At 35.9% G+C, this 20197-nt stretch overlaps 1 protein-coding gene across 5 annotated transcripts; it reads right to left on the minus strand.

Annotated features, from left to right (window-relative positions):
* Nucleotides 1-257: 257 nt before the first annotated feature.
* On the minus strand, nucleotides 258-20113 carry LOC119083202 (protein rolling stone). Of its 5 annotated transcripts, none has more exons than XM_037192864.1 (9): nucleotides 19642-20096; nucleotides 13154-13232; nucleotides 13001-13067; nucleotides 4696-4780; nucleotides 3054-3074; nucleotides 2720-2945; nucleotides 2459-2578; nucleotides 2219-2399; nucleotides 258-755 (listed from the first exon to the last, which is right to left on the minus strand). In XM_037192864.1, exons 3-9 carry the CDS (start codon nucleotides 13048-13050, stop codon nucleotides 479-481), a joined length of 960 nt encoding a protein of 319 aa, XP_037048759.1. In that variant the 5' UTR covers nucleotides 13051-13067; nucleotides 13154-13232; nucleotides 19642-20096; the 3' UTR covers nucleotides 258-478. The 5 variants fall into 5 exon arrangements, with proteins under 5 accessions (XP_037048759.1, XP_037048758.1, XP_037048760.1 ...); XM_037192863.1 differs by having other exon boundaries at nucleotides 19612-20096; XM_037192865.1 differs by lacking the exon at nucleotides 19642-20096 and adding an exon at nucleotides 19422-19442.
* Nucleotides 20114-20197: the final 84 nt, after the last annotated feature.

Below are 20197 nucleotides of genomic sequence, written 5' to 3' on the forward strand. Positions count from 1 at the left end.
GTAACGTATGTACAAGTAAATGCAGCATCTAGATTCATAATAATTATGCAACTAATTTCTTACGAAAAAAAAGGATTTCCAAAACCACTTTTCAAGTCAATGTTTTTAAATTTTACAGTCAGAAATTAATTATCTAGAATTCAACTATTGTTTAAATTTTAAAATTGAGACATCGTTACAATTTCCCGACATTAATATCCTAGGGAAATGTTTTTTTTTTCTTTTTCACTCTAAAATTATGTCTAATCCAATTTTTCTTTTGTCACTATATATATGTGTTAGGTTATAATTCGTCCTAAATTAATTTTCTTTTTCTTTTAATTTAATTTTTCTTTTTAATACTTTCTTAGGATCACCCAAATATTGTTTTTAAAAGTTTTTAACATTTTTTTTTTTTTTAAATATTTATTTCTTTTGTTTTTTAAATATCAATTTCATTTTTGCTGTCGGTTGACAATAATATTCGAACCGGAATTGCTTAAATTTTTAATTCTACAACCGTATTGGAATTCAAAAAATGTTCCTTTTGGCCACTTTCCGCCGACGATATGGTCCTTGGCATGCCCATTCGGCTTTTATCTTTATCGTCGTGATGCCTTACACAAATGTTCGTGAATATACAAACTCGTAAACGATACATACAATAAACTAAAAAGTGCACAACAAATACGAAGAGGATACCAGCCGCCGAGACGACTATTGACTTGCCCGGTTTGCTCCAATCTAGCAACGGATAAATGGAAGCCGTATTTTTTCTACAAATAAAAGAAAAATCTTTTCATTTCGGTAGTTCGGTCATCTGTGAGCCGAGAGATTTATTTTACTATCGACCAGAAGATACAGCCATTGGAGCGAATGCTTATTTAAATTAAATTGGCATCAAAATTCGAGACTCAGGAAAAAAAATCAGAAATCTTGTAGCAAATTGTGCAATGTCAATTCAGCCATTCGGGGTTTAATTCAAATGAAGATCAGACTTCTCACCCATCTTTTTTGTCCAAACCTTTTTTCGTTTAAAATTCTTTGAATCACGCGAAATTATTCAATTTTCTGAAACCGAATGACAAAAAACAATAACTGGCGTTTCGAACTAGAGTGAGGTTCCAACGGAATGGTTCTTGAACTCTTCTGACCTAAATTGTATTCTTCGTCAATTTACTACTTCAAAAAGCACGAAACAGGTCATGTTTACTTGATACCCGAACTGAAAATACTTGAGCCTTTTTTCACCTGAACCTGATTCACCTGAACCTGATTCACCTGAATTTACCTGAAACCTGGATATAGTTATTAGGTCAGTGTGACAGTTGGGATCAAAAATCTGTCTATTTCATCTGTCAAAGTGACGTTTTAAACGTCAAACCAAAAATGTTTAGCCAAACAATTACAAAATCGTTTATTTTTCTATAAGTCTCTTCCACTGATAGAATTGAGGAAAAATAGTCGACTTCTTAACTATTTGGCAGAAAAATTTTGGTTTGACGTTTAAAACGTCACTTTGAAAGATGTAATAGACCGACTTTTGATCCCAACTGTCACAGATATGACATGAAATCTGACATGCACACCAGATAATTTGAGTGAAAATTTCAGGACAATCTGAAACCTGACCTGACAGGTTCGTGTCAGGTTTCTTCAAAAACCTGATCCGAAAAATCAGGTAGAATCGTTTTTTGCCCTCAGTCAACCGATTCCGAGCCTTAGTACTTCACAAACAGTGATTTCATGTGTCAGCCATGATTCCGGAAACCTATCAATGGGCAGTTTTCGATGCTGATTCAAAATCATAAAGAACAAGGCTTCTAGGACGTCCCAGAATCTTTTCATCGTGATTTTGGATCAAGACCGAATGGGCTGTGATTTTCGCCATTTTAAGAAGAAGAAGAATAACGTTTCAGGTCTATGACGCTCAGTAAATACACAATTTGTGAAACTATTTATGTTTCAGACATGTAGTAATGAATGAAGTATCAGGCATGTACGTTGAATAAATTGGTTCATTGAGTCTATATGTCAATTTCAATAGATCATTGAAGTGAAAAATCAAAAAGAAAATGTTGACATTGGCGCTGGTGATCAGTTTCGACGGTCAAACCATGAACTTTTATCACAACCCTTTATTCAGACGAATTAGACAATTTGTCATTGTTAAGGAAAGGTAATGGCGCTTTACACATGTCCACAAACAATATATCTACACAATCCAAAGAACATTTACCTTGTAGTGCCGCCAGACAGGAAATAAATTGCCGTAAAAATAGAATAAACTAAACCAATTCCCATCGTCCAGGTAACATGACTGAGCTTAATCGGATGTCCAACAATTGTTAAATCAATTAACATAATTATGGAATTGAACACATGCACCATGAGATTAACCGCATCGATTTTATTTATTTCTAAATATTGAGGAAACGTTAAAACCATGTCCATAATTGTCCCAACAATTCTGTTTTACCTGGATTATGCACAACGGTCCAATAACAAATGGTTATAATAAATGAATACACCGTCGCAATGGTGTATAAGATCCAGTAAGCCCTGTGGAACCAACTCTTTCTAACTTGCCGCTGGTTTCCTTTTTGTAATTCAAATTGATTAACATTTTTTTGCTCGTAATAGTTTGGCTAAAGGTCAGGTTAAAGGGCCTTACGTCGCATGTAAACATTGCGATAATAAACCGCTTTAACCTGGCCTTAACGAAAAAGTTTCCACATACCATAATCATCTCTATCTACCATCATGCCTTGCGTTACAATCCACGCTCCTAGCCAAGCCTGTACGGCACAGGCCACTAATCCCCAATGCGTCAGATATATCCACCACTTGGCATAGTGGTGCTCATATCTCGGTTCATCCGTTCTACCGATGTCCAATAACGAGCAGCTAAGTACAGCAAGGAATAATATAGCCGACAGCCATCGATATATTAAATACAAGATGCCCTGAAGGAAAATGAGACAAATTTGATTGCAATTCTTGCATGTTTTATCTTAGAACAACAATCTATGACAGACAATCAAAGTCAAAGTAACCAACCAATTGTTACTTACCACATCTTGATCCCGTTGCCACTATAAGTAAATGAAACGTATGTTAGTGGTTTGATAAGAAAAGAAGTAAAACAAATAATGAAATCAATTACGGAAAGCAACCCTTTAACCACCAAATTTAAAATCATAAAACAGAATTCCCTCCACCCCTTCATTCCAAGGTTTTGGAAGAATCGGTTTGAGGGATTCTTTTGAATTTCGACTGACCGAAATCGGCGCTATTTTTCCGGGACTTTTTTATATATACCTAGTTTGGCCTTGGTGTCTAGGCCCCGAAACCAGTCTCAGATATTTTTGATCTTCCATACCTGGCTGGTTGTAAGTGGCCAAAAGTCGAACGTAGTCCGTATTTCATTTCCGTAAGGTGGCGAGGACGCGAGCGTGTATGGGTTCGTTGGAAAGCTGACGTCTAGTACTCCCGGGGCAAATATTACCTTCTAAAAATTTGGTGATAAACGGCCGAAAATATGACCTCCGGAAAATTTCTCAAAATCTAGGGAACTTCGGTGAACTTTGTTGAGAGCTGTGACCTGACCAATGCAATTATTTGATAAAATTATTACTTATTATGAATGTGGAGAACCTCAGCTTTACACCGATGCCCATATTTAGTAGTTTGGCACGTGACTACGAACAGATAAAAACTGTGTGTTTCACTCCGGCAAACTACTAAATAGACGTATCGCTGTAAAACTTAGGTCCTCCACATTCATAATAAGTGATAATTTAATCAAATAATTGCTTTAGTGAGGTCACAACACTCATCAAAATTCACCAAGGTTACATCGATTCTGATAAATTTTTCGGTGGTTATATTTTCGGCCGTTTATCATCAAATTTTTTGAAGGTAATATTTGCCCCGGGAGTACTCGACGTCAGCTTTCCAACGAACACATACACGCCCGTGTCCTCGCCACTTTAAGGAAATGAAATACGGACTACGAAACCCCATTTTTCGACTTTTGGTCACTTACAACCAGCCAGGTATGGAAGATCAGAAATATCTGAGACTTGTTTTGGGGCCTAGGCACCAAGGTTAAACTAGGCATGTATAAAAAAGTCCCGGAAAAAATAGCGCCGATTTCGGTCAGTCGAAATTCAAAAGAAGGTTGCTAGGAATCTCGCGCCGCGTCATTCACAATAATTCACATTTTGACACATTTTGTATAAGGAATATGTCACTTTGTGAGTTATTGTGAATGACGCGGCGCGAGATTCCCTAACACCCAAAAGAATCCCTCTTTTCCAATTATCAGTCGAAGAGTTTATGCTCAAAATTTTGCATCTCTTTTGCACTAGGGTTTTTATGTGTTGTCGGGCAGAGCTCGATATGCCACCCTTTAACCGATGAACAAATATAGCGAATTTTAATCAAATCGAAGAAGCAGGAAGAACGTCCCATTATGATTTTTCAAATGCAGATCAGGCAAATTTTTGGGATGGTATGTTTTATCGAAATAAAGCTAGTGTAGCAGTAATTTGAGTGTAAACCCTTGGAGGATAAACTCGATGTTTCGATGTATTTCACACGAAACGGTATTTATAGAAAGTCCCACAGTCTTAAATGTCACTCAGTGTAATTAATTAAGTAATCAAAATGATATTAGATTAACGAACGCAGCGGGGGGGTTCAATTACTTACTTGACAAAGGTAGAAATTGTGACGATACACTTGTTGAGAGGATAATCCGTGAAAGCAACTGTTCCATAATTTAGTAACCATGGCGCTATAATTAGGTATTCAGGAAATTAGTTAATGTGAATGCAAAAATTATTCCGATTATTTCGATTAATTGGGTTGATTGACTGGACTGTATCAAAACTTTAGTTCTACTTTTTCAATTTTTCGTATTTACAGAACAATGAATTTATTTAAAAAAAAAACGAAATTGCTGCATTCGTGACATCAATCCAGGTGATGGTGGAAATAATTAATACAAAATTGAGTCGTCTTTCCGAGTGATTTATATATTTTAGAAAAAACCTTACGCACGGCAGTCTATTGCACGTGCAACTAATCAAAGATATTGTAAGCATTCATCCTTATTATTGATATGTGACAGTTAGGATCAAAAGTCGGTCTATTCCATCAAAGTGACGTCTTAAACGTCAAACCAAATTTTTTATGCAAAATAGTTACGAACTCGCCTATTTTTCCTCAATTCTTTCAGTGAAAGAGACTTATAGAAAAATAAACGATTTTGTAATTATTTGGCTAAACATTTTTGGTTTGACGTTTAAAACGTCACTTTGACAGATGGAATAGACCGACTTTTGATCCCAACTGTCACATATATTCTAGAGTATATAAATCAATCGGACAGACTACTCAATAGTTACTCAATAAATTTATATTAATTGCTTCCACCAACACCCAGCTTAATTTCACAAATGCAATTGAATGCGATTTTTTTTTGTTTTTTTTTTTTTTTTTTTTAAATAAACGAATTCGGAAGAAGTGAATTTGAAAAGTGGCATGCATTTTCTCTGGCAGTATTTTTGATGCTTTTGGCAGCAAATTTTAATTAATTGGTAAAAGTTAAATTCGACATTCCACTCTTGTACCTAACGAGGGGTAAACGATTTTTTTTACACAAAAATCAGTTTTGTACAAACCGATATTTTTGTACACAAAATATAGAGGGATTTTTTTGAAATTGGATCAGGTTCCGCGGAGCTATTTTTAAGCGACGCTTCGTTTACATGCCCAGATAGCCCTTGGCCCCAATAGTCTAAAACCGCAGTCGTTTGATTTTAATATTCTTTTATTGGCCAGTAAACTTCCACCGAACGTCAAAAAATGATGTTTTTTGTTCGTAATTTACTGTCGCTACAGGTTATGAACATACAAATGTGAGGGTTCATTGGATAGGTATTGTCCAGTAAAGACGGGACAAGCAGAATTATATCTTATATTGTGACAGTTGGTATCAAAAGTCGGTCTATTCCATCGGTCAAAGTGACGTTTTAAACGTCAAACCAAAAATTTTTAGCCAAATAATTACAAAATCGTTTATTTTTCTATAAGTCTCTTTCACTGAAAGAATTCAGGAAAAATAGGCGAGTTCGTAACTATTTTGCATAAAAAATTTGGTTTGACGTTTAAGACGTCACTTTGATGGAATAGACCGACTTTTGATCCTAACTGTCACATATGTCCCGTACCATTGTTCGAAAATAACAAAAATAATGTTTCTGAAAAGGACCGGAAATTTTTATGAACTTTAAAAGGTGACATCTCGCACCTGGCAAATGTTTATGTTTAGATCAGTGGATGATCTGATAGAGGGTTAACCTAGCTTTACATTGATACCGCAACTGCCATAGAACTGGCAGGTTCAGGATATAATTTCCAGAGTTAACACGTAAAAGCAAAATACAGAAGAGACCATATAAATGACTGATTTACACAAGAGCAATTATGGCACCTTGCCTTCGGCTAAGACACTGAAAACTTTGCGCCTATAATCTACTATTATATTAAAGACAATGTGTTTTCAGTCAATTTTCCCGAACTTTCGCAATCTATGTGATTCGAAAATCGTAATAAAATCGTTAAAAAAATCGCGAAAATATTTCCATGAATATAGGCCCCTGTGTGACTGTAAACAAATCACTATCACAGACCATTTATTTCACTTACAGTATTTAACCGACATATACTGAATTGTTGCTGCGCTATAAATATATTGTGAATGAAGAAATTTAATTTCATTACAATTAGAATGAAATGAGACAAATTGTAATTTGATTAAATTTTATTGACATTTTTCTAGCCATGCGATGAATGTAGATAACTGTGTCATTCGAAAATAAAAATGTGAAATTAAGCGGTATTTATATGCTGTAAAAAAAACAACCTTTTTTCTTATAGTAAGTACCTGTTCCCAAACTTTTGACTCGGACCTGCCACATGAGTCAAGGTCAAATGGGTCATCGGATCAATTCCACAAATCATACAATTGAAAGCATCTACTTGCATGTATACTTTTCATGCTGAAGCCATGGTAACTTCTGCTAGCTCAAGCAATTGATATATAAGGAGATGGAGGGTGTGCGAAAGCGATAACAGTCAAATTTCGCATCACACAAACATCGGATACATTCAATAATCATGTTACATTGAATAATGAATGTAATACACTACACGACTGAACGAAAGTTCTCCAACCGTGTCCGAAAGGATTCTGAAGTAATAATTCGATTGAAACAAATTTCGCTAATAAATAGTATACGAGATATTAGCAGAAACAATTCAGCCGTATAACAGTTGACCTCGAACCTTGCCTCGAATTGAAATCAGATAGTCAAATTCGAATAGTATATAAAATTCATTAAAACAATACAAACACCAAATCGTTCAGTTTTTTAACGGTTCGCATATCATTTTCCGTATTACATAAAGTAGAGAATTTGTATTATTTAAACGATAAAGACCATAATACAAGTGGTGTACGTATATATATTGGCACGTGGGTATGGAAAACATGTTCTCCGTTTTCGCGATTTTCTTCGGTGGACGATTTCCTTTTTTTTTGAGCCCGGATTTTCGCGGCAATGCAGATATGTATCTGAATACTTAAAGGACTTTCTAGAATTACATGAGTTGTTTAAGTAAAAAAAAACTCAATTTCTGAGCTGATTTTCGTTGCATTTTGTCTTTGCTCTTGCCGTGCTTATAGTGGCCAGGCTTAGGTTTGAAGTGAGTCATCATTAATTGATTCTGTCTTGGCATGCCACTATTAGTTTATTTAGTTTCTTGTCTGCAGCGATTCTCCTGAGTTTCTCGGTCTGACCTGACCGTGTGTTTCAAATATTCTGACCATTTCCCCTAAATGGCTCTCATATCCTGTACCGTGAAGAGATGATTTTCGGAAATAGTGGCCACACTCAATGTCTCAGAATTGGAACCGAGAGCGTTACATAACAATATGTTATTTGAACACAATGATTTTCAGTTTTTTTTAGGATTGCTGTATTTGTATAACATTTTTGGTAGCAGCATTAACGGTCAATGAACAATTCAATTTTTTTTTCTTTGGTGTTTTGTATATCGGTCAAAATTGTTTTATTAATATTCGTACCGTTATTGACCGATATCAATGTCAAAAATAAAAAAAAAATTGGAAAAAAAGAGAAGAAAATTATACAGGGAATAGATAAAGTTCATATTCGATGTCGAAATCGATATAAAAACGAATGTAGTTAGGGGTAGCAATGTTAAATTTGTACATTCTACAGTATCAACGTGGCTCTTCATTTTTATGCCGAGTTGTCCCTTAACCAATGTTCCTGTGTTTCCTAGTGGTATAATATGCCAGTTTTGCAACTAGAGACTACTGTGATTAGAGCGAGAGAATACCGAAGAGCAGTTAACTCAAAATTTGTCTACATTTGTCAACCCAATGAAACAACGCCATTTGTCTTACGTGAGAGAATTTGAGCCAATCATATGATAGTATTTGTTATACGGAAGAGAGAGAGAGAGAGAGAGAGATTTACTGTTATGCGCACTTGCCTTATATAGTGTTCTACTATAGAAAACGGACCAGTTTAAATTCGCACACGCGGGCGTTTTTGAATTTGATAAAATTCTCATTTTTGTGTGTGACTAAAAAGACGTAAAAAGACCAATTTGAAGAAATAATCAAAACATTTGACAAAAAACAGAACTTTTCGGTTTCAAAAAATATTTGATTTTGACAGCTACATCTGCAGCAGCAAACGGGTCTCTCTCTCAAATGAAACACTCCATTATAGTGTTAAAAGAGAATTTCAAAAAGAGTGTTCACCCATCGAGCTCAGTTAAATTAACTGGTTTGTTCCTAGTTAACTGGACTTTTACATATAATTTTTGACGCAACTGGTCATTTTTCTCGTCTGTACGCTCTTTTAACACTGTATTTACACATACCACAAGGTAGATTTAAAAAAATGGTCTGTATTATATGAGTGTCGTCAGAGAGTGATTTCTGACCAGTTAATTTTAACTAATCCGCTAACTTACCTACTCTTGATGTTTTTTATTCATTAATGAATTTTTAACAGCTGACCGACAGATCAGTTAAATTTAAGTGGTTTTCGCCATCCGTGAATACTATGCATTTCATCAGAGTGTAGAGAAACAAGAGGTTGTAGGTAACAACTACGATTCGTTGTACACAGTTTAAGTTCAAACATTTCGACGCCTTTACCCATACTATAAATGACAATAAAAATGTTATCAAGAATCTACTGCAGATTTTTTTGTGGTAATTTCACGACAAAACGAGCCGTCAGAACAGTCGGAGCGTTTGCTGCGACTGAGCCCCGTACAAACCCGTACATCTATTGCGCACGTGACCCTACTTCGTCCGTCGCCCTACTCTTACCGTAAGCCTATTGCGCCCGTAAACGTCGTAAAATTCTTATGCAATGTGTACGTCTTAAAAATTGCGCATAGCGCAATTACGAAGCCCCGTACGACGTTCCTTTCAAAAGTAACACAAACTACACTTCCCACTGATCTGTGATTTTGGAATTATCATTTTCACCTATTTGTATTGATTTTACAAAAATCCAAAATGGCGGCCGACGGCCATTTTGTTAGGAGGTGGAAAGTACAACGGCTGCTTTACATTCGTTAGTACCTTTCAAACAAAAAAAAATTCATGAAATTCGGTTAAATTTTACTCGAGATATTAACAAAAAACACCACCTTCACTGTACGGCCGAGTAGCCACATATAAGCTCACTCCAAGAGACCTAGCTCACGCTCCGGTAAACCGAATTTCATAAACTTTTTTTTCCCTGATTGGTACGGTCAATACCTACCTAATAAATCAAAATCCATCTAAATCCGTTCAAATTTGACTAACCTACAAGCAAAAACGGATTGCCGCCCTGTACCTAGTTCACACCAAGGGGTCTAACTCACGAGTCGGTCATCCAATTTCCATAAACTTTTTTTTTGTGGATAGGTATTGTAAATACCTTTCATTTGATGTATCACTTACAAGTGTAGCCTTTAAATGGCCAGAGAAATCTTTGGAAAACGTTAAAGCACTTATGGGGCCCCAGCTCTGGAGGGGTCGACCCAAAATCGCCCATCTTCGAACTTAGCCTCACTATTTCAACTACCTTTCAGGGAAAATTTTTTTTTTTGAAATCGGATTTGATTTACTCAAGATATCGACGTGACAGACGGACAGACGGACAGACGGACAGACGGACAGACGGACAGACGGACAGACGGACAGACGGACAGACGGACAGACGGACAGACAAAATTTTTATTGCTGATTCGTTATCTATGAACATAGGCAAACACTTTGCCCTTACCGTCTGCTTCGAATTCCATCAATTACACACGGCATCGTAATCCTATAAGCCCCTTCGTACTTCGTACGGGGCTAAAAAAAATTGTTAAATAGAAAAAACTGAATATGATTTCGGTATTTAAATATCAATCAAACTAATGTTGTGCCTACAACATCGAAATTTGTGAGCTTGTCTGTTAGATGTCTTTGCTATAAATTTGTAAGCGATTTCATCCGAATGATTCCACGAACTGATAAGCTAGAAATGCCATCGGCCATTAAAATATAAACGAATTTCTCAGTATCAGGTCTGACATGTGTCAGAATCTTTTACAATTATTCTGAAATCAACGGCAGGCTTCAATACAACGCTTATAATAGTCGAAAATGATTGCATGATAAACGAATTGAAATTATTGTGGTTTCATTCATGGATGATGACTCTTATGATTATATCATTTATGGAAAGAGTGTTCGGCTATTTTTACAAACAATATTTTAAGTACGAAATAATTATAGACCAGATTAACTGTTTTGTTTTTACGTTTCTAAAATATAGTTCATGGATGATGTGGATGTCAATTCAATTATAGTGAATATCATTAGGATTTAGACGAGAATAATGCAATAGTCAGCATAAATGCGGAATTCTCAAGAAAACAGAAACAGTCAAAGATATTTGATTTCATTTAAATTCGATTAAACGAGAATGGAGTATCACTCACAGTCTATTTTTTCGGAATTCAAGTCCTAAAAATTCAGGGGAATTTTTAGAAATTAAATTTCTAAAAACAGGTCTTGGACTATTTCGAGAAAGAATTTAGGAATTTTATGGAATTTTTTGGAATTAAATTCCTAAAAATAGGCCCTGGTACAACTATTTCGAAAAAGAACATTATTCTAAGCAAAATGTTGTCAATATCGACAATTCGCCATTTCGACCGTTTTTAAGGGCGCCTCTACCTTTCAATGTTGAGACGAACGAGCTTAGAAAAAAATCGATGCATTTCGGAGCATTCTAGAGATGTGCGGGCCTGTGCCGGGCGGGCTTCAAATCTGTCGGGCCGAGCTTGGACCGGACCTAAAAAAACCAAATTTTTTGCCCGATTTTCAAAGTTTCGCGCACTTTTTTATATGAAATTTGCTTTCGGGCCGCCCGAAAATGTCGGCCCGTCCGAGTTTTTATCCGGTCCGATCGGGCTTAGGCCGGACGGGCTATAATTTTTTTTTTTTATATAAATACGTCGGCCAGTTCGGGCCGGGCTTTAAAAATGAATTTTGGACCGGGCGTCGGGCCGGACGGGCTTCAAAAAAACATCGGCCCGCACACCTCTAGAGCATTCCGTAGAACAGTTTTTTGCTTCGACTAACGTTTTAGGCCGGACGGGCTATAATTTTTTTTTTTTTTTTTTTTTTTTTATATAAATACGTCGGCCAGTTCGGGCCGGGCTTTAAAAATGAATTTTGGACCGGGCATCGGGCCGGACGGGCTTCAAAAAAACATCGGCCCGCACACCTCTAGAGCATTCCGTAGAACAGTTTTTTGCTTCGACTAACGTTTTACGTCGATTAAAAACAACTTGTCAAAATGGTCTAACTAATTTGACTTAAGTATATTTTCCACTTAAAAAGAGCACTCCGTTTAGCCTCCGTTTACATGACAGTTGTAAAATAGAACAAAGGAACTGTCACGTAAACGGAGTAAAAAATTGACAGTTCTTTTGTTCTATTTTACAACTGTCATGTTGACGGAGTGCTCTTTTTAAGTGGAAACTATACTATAAGTAATGTTTTGTGATTTGAAAACCCTCTACCACTACTTAGTAATTCTTTGAGTGCAGGAACTGCGCATGTTCACTGAAAAGTATCACCCATCAGATAAGATAAAATTTCCAAATAATTGACTTTTGTATCGATAATCGTGTTATCAGTCTATATTTACCGATTATCAGTCGATGTTTATCGATAAACACGACAGAGTAAAGTTAACCAGGCAGGAGCGCTGGTTTGACTAGGGACCTGAATAATCTAGTAGCACCATACTTTTGGCGGATAAAATTTTTCAATTTATGTCAGTGTTCATTTGAGTTCATTTTCATCCAGCGTTTTAGGTCCCTTATTTGACGTTTCGAAAATGAACCGCTCCTGCCTGGTTTATTTTACTCTGCCGTGCGATAAAGCATTCGATTGACAGAATCTGCCAACGATATCATCGATATTTTATCAATCGAATGAAAATTGTCGAATTGTACATGCTCAGAACAAATCAGTGGTCCTGAATCTGATTTAAAGAGTAACGAATTTTATAACTGAAAAAGCTATGCGACGAAGAATGGGAGGGTAATAGAAAAATCACGTCTAAAAATATGGTTTTTCTTGAGTGTTTCAAGCAATTGATGAATTCGAATAAAATGATTGGCAAATGTGGATTTATACTTTCACAAAAGGCTAGTCATCTCCATTTGTTTTCTGTGGGAAGCCATACAATTTTGTATGTATAAAGTAAGGAAGTGGAAGGACTTTTAAGTGTACAGTTGTGTGTGTGTGTGTGTGGGTGTAACATTGAATTATTTGAAATGAAAATGAAAAAAACGTTTTTAAAACGGTTTCACTAAATAACAACGTCACAACAGCAACTATAACACTCACAGCGGGTCAAATGCACTGGCTCGTGCATCTGAGCAGGAGCAGTGTGACATTTCACAATCCAGTTTGACTGTCACAAGAAATTTATAAAAAAAAGGTAAATTGCTGACTATTTTAGTAAAGAAAAATATTTTTTTTTAGATTTCTCAGATATACCTGGTTTTTGTTACGCAATTTCCAAATTCAAATGTGACATCATAAAATAACATTGTTTTCCAAGATTCAGGTCCTCATGCTGCATGTAAATATCCATTTAAAAAACAAACTTTGAGATTAAAGGTAAACCTCTTAAACACAAATGGAAATTATTAGAAAGATGTAAGGCTTATACTAAACCAAATGTGTATTTCATATCAATTTCTACGTTCAAAATTAATAAAAAGAAAAAAAAATCTTTTTCATATGTCGGGGCCGAAAACCGTACTTTTCTATCAAGCACTACTTTCGACGACCTCAGCATGTAAAATCCATTACATAAATCGGCATTAAGAGTGATATCGCCAAATCTTCAGGTGATTGGGGAACAAGCGGTCTCCAATTTTAATGAGTGATAGCTCGTTGGATTCGTCTTTCAATTCTAGGAAACACGTATCTTTCACTTTTTCTAAAAAAAAAATTGTTTTCTGTGAAAAGCGTTCAAAAGTGAAGACATGTCAGAGGGTACCGAAAACAGTTTTTCGACAATAACTCAAGAAAAAATGATTTTAAATGGTTGTAATGTTGTACGAATGTCGGCCTTGGAAAGATCTACATGCAGAGTATACGCACCGCTTGGAGCGAGTAGACCCACGAGAGTTATGACTAAAAATGTAGTGAATGTTCGGAGAGTCCGCCTTCTCTGCAGCTTCGATGTTCCACGAAACTGAGTATGGGGTGTTGTAGCTGGCCTCACCCACTATCGTTCCACATATAAATGAACCCGGTACTTTTGTGCTGCAAACCCACAGAAGTGTTGGAAAAACTACGTTTTTAGTCATAACTCTCGTGGATCTACTCGCACCAAGCGGTGCGCATACTCTAACTGTAGGTCTTTCCAAGGCAAACATTCCTGCAACATTACAAAAATTTAAAAAAATGTTTTCTTGAGTTATTGTCGAAAAAGTGTTTTCGGTACGTGTTTCCTAGAATTGAAAGACGAATCTAACGAGCTATCACTCATTAAAATCGGAGACCGCTTGTTCCCAAAGTTTAAAAAAATCACCTGAATATTTGGCGATATCACTCTTAAAAGGTCAGAAGTCTTGTTTTCGTTTTATTGAACTCGGCTGCGCCTCGAATCCACAAAGTTCACTCGAAAACTCTTCTTTTCATCTTTTTATCCCAAGTCATGTAAAATCCATTACATAACTCGGGATAAATAGACATAAATTAGAATTTTCCTGTGTTTATTGACCTCGGCTACGCCTCAGATCAACAAAACACACCCGAAAACTCTAATTTGAACGTCTCTTTATCCCTTGTCATATAAGAGACTTTTGTCAAAAATAAAAGGAAAACATTAATGAAATTGTAAACCTCTTTTTTGGTTAAAAAAAAACTCAATCCATTCGCACAAATTGGGTAAAAAGACGTCCAGATCGACTTTTTTATAAGAAAAATCAAACTTGACAAAAATAGAAAGTTTCGTCAAGTTTAGATTTTCTTGAAAATAAATCAACTGTCCCAGAATCTGACAGTTTCGCGAAGTGCCCTATGATAAAGTTATTTGTGTTTTTATACACACTGTTCCTAGAACTCATTTGTCAGACGTACAAAAGTCAATTCTGATACCAACAGCCTCCAAACATTTTCTATATTAATGCTAGTAGCAATGATCTGTTCGAGACAATCGATTTTTAGGTCTTTTTTCCATAGGAAAAAAAGACCTATTGTGGGCACTTCATCTGTCCGTCCGTCCGTCTGTCCGTCCGTCCGTCCGTCTGTCCGTCCGTCCGTCTGTCCGTCCGTCCGTCCGTCTGTCCGTCCGTCTGTCCGTCCGTCCGTCTGTGTCACAAATAAAATGTGATTGATAAAAGTTAAAAATGCAATGCTACTATGAGCAAACCAACACCAGGCAAATCAATTATTATTTGTTATCTGGTAACCAATCACTCATAGCAGACATTGCAATTTGAAAGTTTGGTAGTTGTTGGTAGTTGGACCCGCAAAATATTTAGCAGTAAAGATGTTTCTTACTCGAGAGATGCACACCGACTGATGAAATTATTCGGTCTGCTGGTCTATTTATAAATCGAGTATTTGGTAGTTGGCAACCAAAGTGGTAGTTGACTACCAAAGTGGTAGTTGACTGACTACCAAAGTGGTAGTTGACTGACTACCAAAGTGGTAGTTGACTGACTACCAAAGTGGTAGTTGACTGACTACCAAAGTGGTAGTTGACTGACTACCAAAGTGGTAGTTGACTGACTACCAAAGTGGTAGTTGACTGACTACCAAAGTGGTAGTTGACTGACTACCAAAGTGGTAGTTGACTACCAACATGGTAGTTGACTAATACGGATGTTGTAGATGTTTACTGTTTGAGAGCTGCACACCGACTGATGAAATTAATCGGCTCGCTTGCCTATTTATAATTCCAAAATTTGGTAGTTGAATACCAAAGTGGTACTTGAATGAGTACCAAGCTAGTAGTAAACAGAAATTGAAAAAAAAAAATGAAAAAATACCTCACCAGGCTTCAGCCGGTCTATTCTTGTTAAGATAATTTTGCCTGTTTAAGCAGAGGCAAGATCTTCACGAGGAAATTTCTAAAATTACCTAACATTGATCATCCGAATCATGTAAAAATTACCATGACATAGTAACTAGGAAATAAAAGAAAAACTATGACCAATGTGGGACTTCTACATTGCAAACAAACAAACAAAGTAAAAAGCTAAGCATTGCTCACACATCTTTCTCTAATAAAATGTTCAGACAAGAGCGAATTTCGTTTGGCGAAATTTAAATAATAAATCAATCGTAAGTGAATCACTTAATACAGTTTGAATCAATTTAATTTGCATGTTAGGTTTCATTGAGAGCTTGAATTTAGACGGGAAAAAAAACGATTCATTAAAAATACGACGGTCTTTCATCGACTGTTATGTCTCCGTATTATTTCGTATGTGTGTTAATGCATTTTATTTGCACAGATGTCGGTGTGTTATAATTAGATAGTACAAGACAACAGCTAAGCACGATCTGCTGAGTAGAATAGAATATCGTTTTACACATTTCGCTAACATGCTCCTCTCGAGTGAAATCTGACATCCAAATCGAAACTACGTAAGAAATCATTTCCATCGTGGGAAATCGTAACTCTCTAAGGCTCTCAAAAATGTCTATTTGGTTATTTAATGTAGAAAGATTCGACCACTAACACAGGTGTAGGCTCGGTTGATTTTTTTTTTCATACGCACGAATATTGTTTTTGACTTGCTGTCACTTGGAGGTGTGAAAAGGTCAGGAGTGAAGGCATGCCTGAAAGTCGTAGAGACATGGAAGTATTTTTGAAAATTGAAATGTCACACTGTGTGTCATAAGGGAGCTATGAAGTATGGTAAATTGTAGGACAGTTCTACAGTCTGTACGTACGTGTGCTCTTCTATAAAGAACTTTTTTTTTATGGAATTCAAAATTAATACAAATTCCCAAATCCATTTTTAGTAGGGTAACTGATTGAAAGTTGACCTAATTTGACGAATCTCAACTTTGAACTTGAATTTCTAGCGATTTTGGAACTATGTTACATGGAACCACTTTTATTTTAAAGATTTATCTTTTGTTTACTTAATTAATATAAATTTTATTAATTATTGCCGATTTCGTCTAACAAAGTTAATGAATTAATAAAAATGCAGAGTTGACCTATATGAATCGTGAGTGGTCCTGTTTCACATTTAAACACATTGAATCGTGAGTTGTCCTATCTATACAAAAGTCATAGGACATATCACGATTTATTGAATGTTGAGTTGACCGATAATTTTTCTCCATACAAATTTACACGGACAACTTAAGATCACTTTTCCACTAGGTCAACTTTCAATCAGTTACCTTAATTTAAATTTCCTTAAAATATGCCCTGCTGCTATGTGACTCACTAATTTCCTCGTGTTATAGGTGAATCACCCGCTGGCCTGCCAAGTAAACCGAAAGTCAGGTAAATTATATTTCAAGAAAGAGAGTGACAACAAAATTTAGACAATCATTTGAACGAGTGTGTGATTTATATTATTACCATTCGATCGTTTGTGGATATTTGTTTGTTTTGTTTGTGGCCGAGCGTAGTGATTCTATTTCCAACGATTTTCACAACAAAGGCTTTCGATTTTCGAAGTTCGAAGGAAAGCTAGTTGAAAATTTATATTTTTTCGAAATATCATTTACATTCGCGCGTTGTGTTCTGCCTTATTTTCTCCCCACAATAGACCATGAGAAAGTTGTGCTTTCTTGACGATTGGTCGAATGACATTTCGAGTGAGAAAATTGCAGCACTTTCTCTCCCGAAGAGAGAAAATAGAACTTTTCTCAATTGAACTTTAAGTTTGTTTATGTTTTCAAAAATTGTATGACGTGGAGAAAACGTTGTGTTCACCTTTTTGAGGAAATAGTAAATTCAAACTCGAGCGAAATTTTTCCTATTCAAATAACTATTTATGTACACTGCATGAATGCGCCGTTACATGATTCTTCTAAGAAAAATGTGTGCAGATGAGTTTCTGTACTGCAGTTCTGCACACATTTTTCTTCAAAGAATCATGTAACCGCTCGTGTATTCATTATTGTAAGTTATGGCATTACTTGTACTTAAACTACCATTTATACAACTAAATGCATGTTAGAATTTGTCCATATAGCCAAAATTATGCTTCGCACGACAATTCTAATGGCTAAAAATGTGTCGCGTCTGAGAATATTATTTGAAGTTCACAAGGCACAATGAAAAAAAATCAATTCCAGGAATTTCGGAAAAGTGTATGTTGAATGACCGAGGTAAAACCGAAAGTCAACAGTCAACGTAATGGTTATTTATGCAATCGAGGTGCAAAGTACTTTATTAGGCTCTAGATTTGTAATTAAGACACGAGGCCGTGAACAACGATTTATGCAATAAAGCAACGCATTTCAAGCAAAAGTGCTTCTAATGACAGCTGTCAAATGGAGTACTATTTCGTATGAAAATTTTTCATAATTTTTTTTCAGTGCTAAAAGTGATTCGATACACTGTCCAGTTTCAGTACTCTATTTATAGTACCACTCATGCTTGAAGTGCGTTGACTAGATACATGTAAAGTTTGCAAATTTTGCACATTATGATGCTGAGTGGCATAATGCAGTGAGCTACTTGTCATATAAATATTTCATTGGTCTTTGAAGCACAAACCAAAACCGCTGACATAAGAGTCTAGGCGACGGTACTGATTCCATTGCATTTGATTGCATTGTTGGAATTATAGACCCTGAATGGGGGACAGTCTTCAGCAATGTTACTGTCAGGCCCGGACTGGCCATATGGTGAATTCGGGGAATTCCCGATGGGCCTTTTGGATTTTTGTGTGAGAATTTTTAATTTGTGGGCCTTTTTAAATTGAGTTGCATGGAGCCCCCGATGGGCTTTTTCGAGCCAGTCCGGTACTGGTTACTGTTTACCCTTTTTTTTCATTTTTAAGTTCGATAATGAAAATGTTCGTGTGATAGCAATCACGAGTGAGATTAAACTGGCACACAGTCCGGCCAAACAATTATGTCAATTTTGATCATATTATTATGCAGTAAAGGATGCTCCACCAACAACACTGTGTATATTTATACACAGACGTAGTGTTGTAACGCCGTTCTATATACATTTAAAGGAGCTCGAAGTTTTTGGGGCGCATGACTGAAACTTGAAAATTTTAAAACTACAATGCACGATTTGTATTCCGAGGCTGATCCAATATGAGAAAAATGTTCAATCGAATGTTTAAGAAAAAAAAGAAGAAAGAAAAATTTAATGCATCGATTACGTCTGTTTGAGGTCTGACATGATTGCACCGAAATCACACCCTTTTAGGTCTGTCAAGTTAACAGGCAACGTGCAGGATTTTCTCTGGGCATTTTGATAGAAAACCATTTTTTTAGAGCTTGTTCAATGTGCTGCTAAATCATTGATTTCGTTTGCTTTTATTTGTCCCAACACTGCGATTATTAAGGAAGGTTCTGCAATTTTTAAACTCTTACGTTTTACCATAAACGACTGGAAAGGAATATATTAGTGTTAGCACTCCTTCATGCATATCCTGATATTACTTTTCGTTGCAGTATAAATGTGCAACGTTTTTCTTGTGTGCAACTTTTGTTTTCTTTTTCGCTAAATTAAATCACTTTCTAAAAAACCACCGACAGCGATATTGCCTTCAGCACAGTATTTTAAAATACAAAAATATTTATTGTGTCACACCTTCATCAACCCTTTAACAAAAAGAAAGAAAACTCCTCAATTAATGGCCTACTTTAAAACACATCACACGTAAAACTGTCAGAAATTATTTCAAGGTTTTAATGTTTGAATAAAAAGGATATATTATATGGGAGAGGTATACATACACACAGAGAAGGCTTCTCTGGCCGACTTTCTCACATAAACTTACCTACACCAACTGAAAATATATGCAACTCACAGATTTCGATTCACAAAATGCACAGATTCAAGGATTGAAGTCTGACGAAATTCACAAGAAATAAATTTTTTTTCTCTCTTTTTTTTAATTAATTAGTAAGCACAACCGCATTTGATATGAAATTAATTTCTAACACAAATTCTTATTGTCGCATGAACATCACAAATTATTGACTTTGCTTTGAATATCATACACAGATGAATCCACGAATTAAACAGAAAATCCATTTGTTGTGTCGAAGCAAAAAAAAAAATTATTATTTTTTTGGTGTGCTGATGTTTTACACTAATGTAATAGTTATACGCGACTAAGTCCGAAGCCTTCTGATGGCTCTGCAGCACGGATATATATTGCAAAAAAAAAACGAATGAAAAGGAAAACTTAACAATAGAGTGTATAGACCGGCTGGTTGCCTATAATATCACCCTCCGTTCTGTCTGCTTCGTCATCGACCGACTGTCAGTTCGCTACTGAATATGTGGTGCCTTTTTTTTCTTACATTATTCAATCATTTTGTGAGGTATGATCTACTTCAATGATCGTAATTCGTGGCTCA

The sequence above is a fragment of the Bradysia coprophila genome, unplaced genomic scaffold, assembly GCF_014529535.1.
Source record: "Bradysia coprophila strain Holo2 unplaced genomic scaffold, BU_Bcop_v1 contig_561, whole genome shotgun sequence".
Lineage (NCBI taxonomy): Eukaryota > Metazoa > Arthropoda > Insecta > Diptera > Sciaridae > Bradysia > Bradysia coprophila.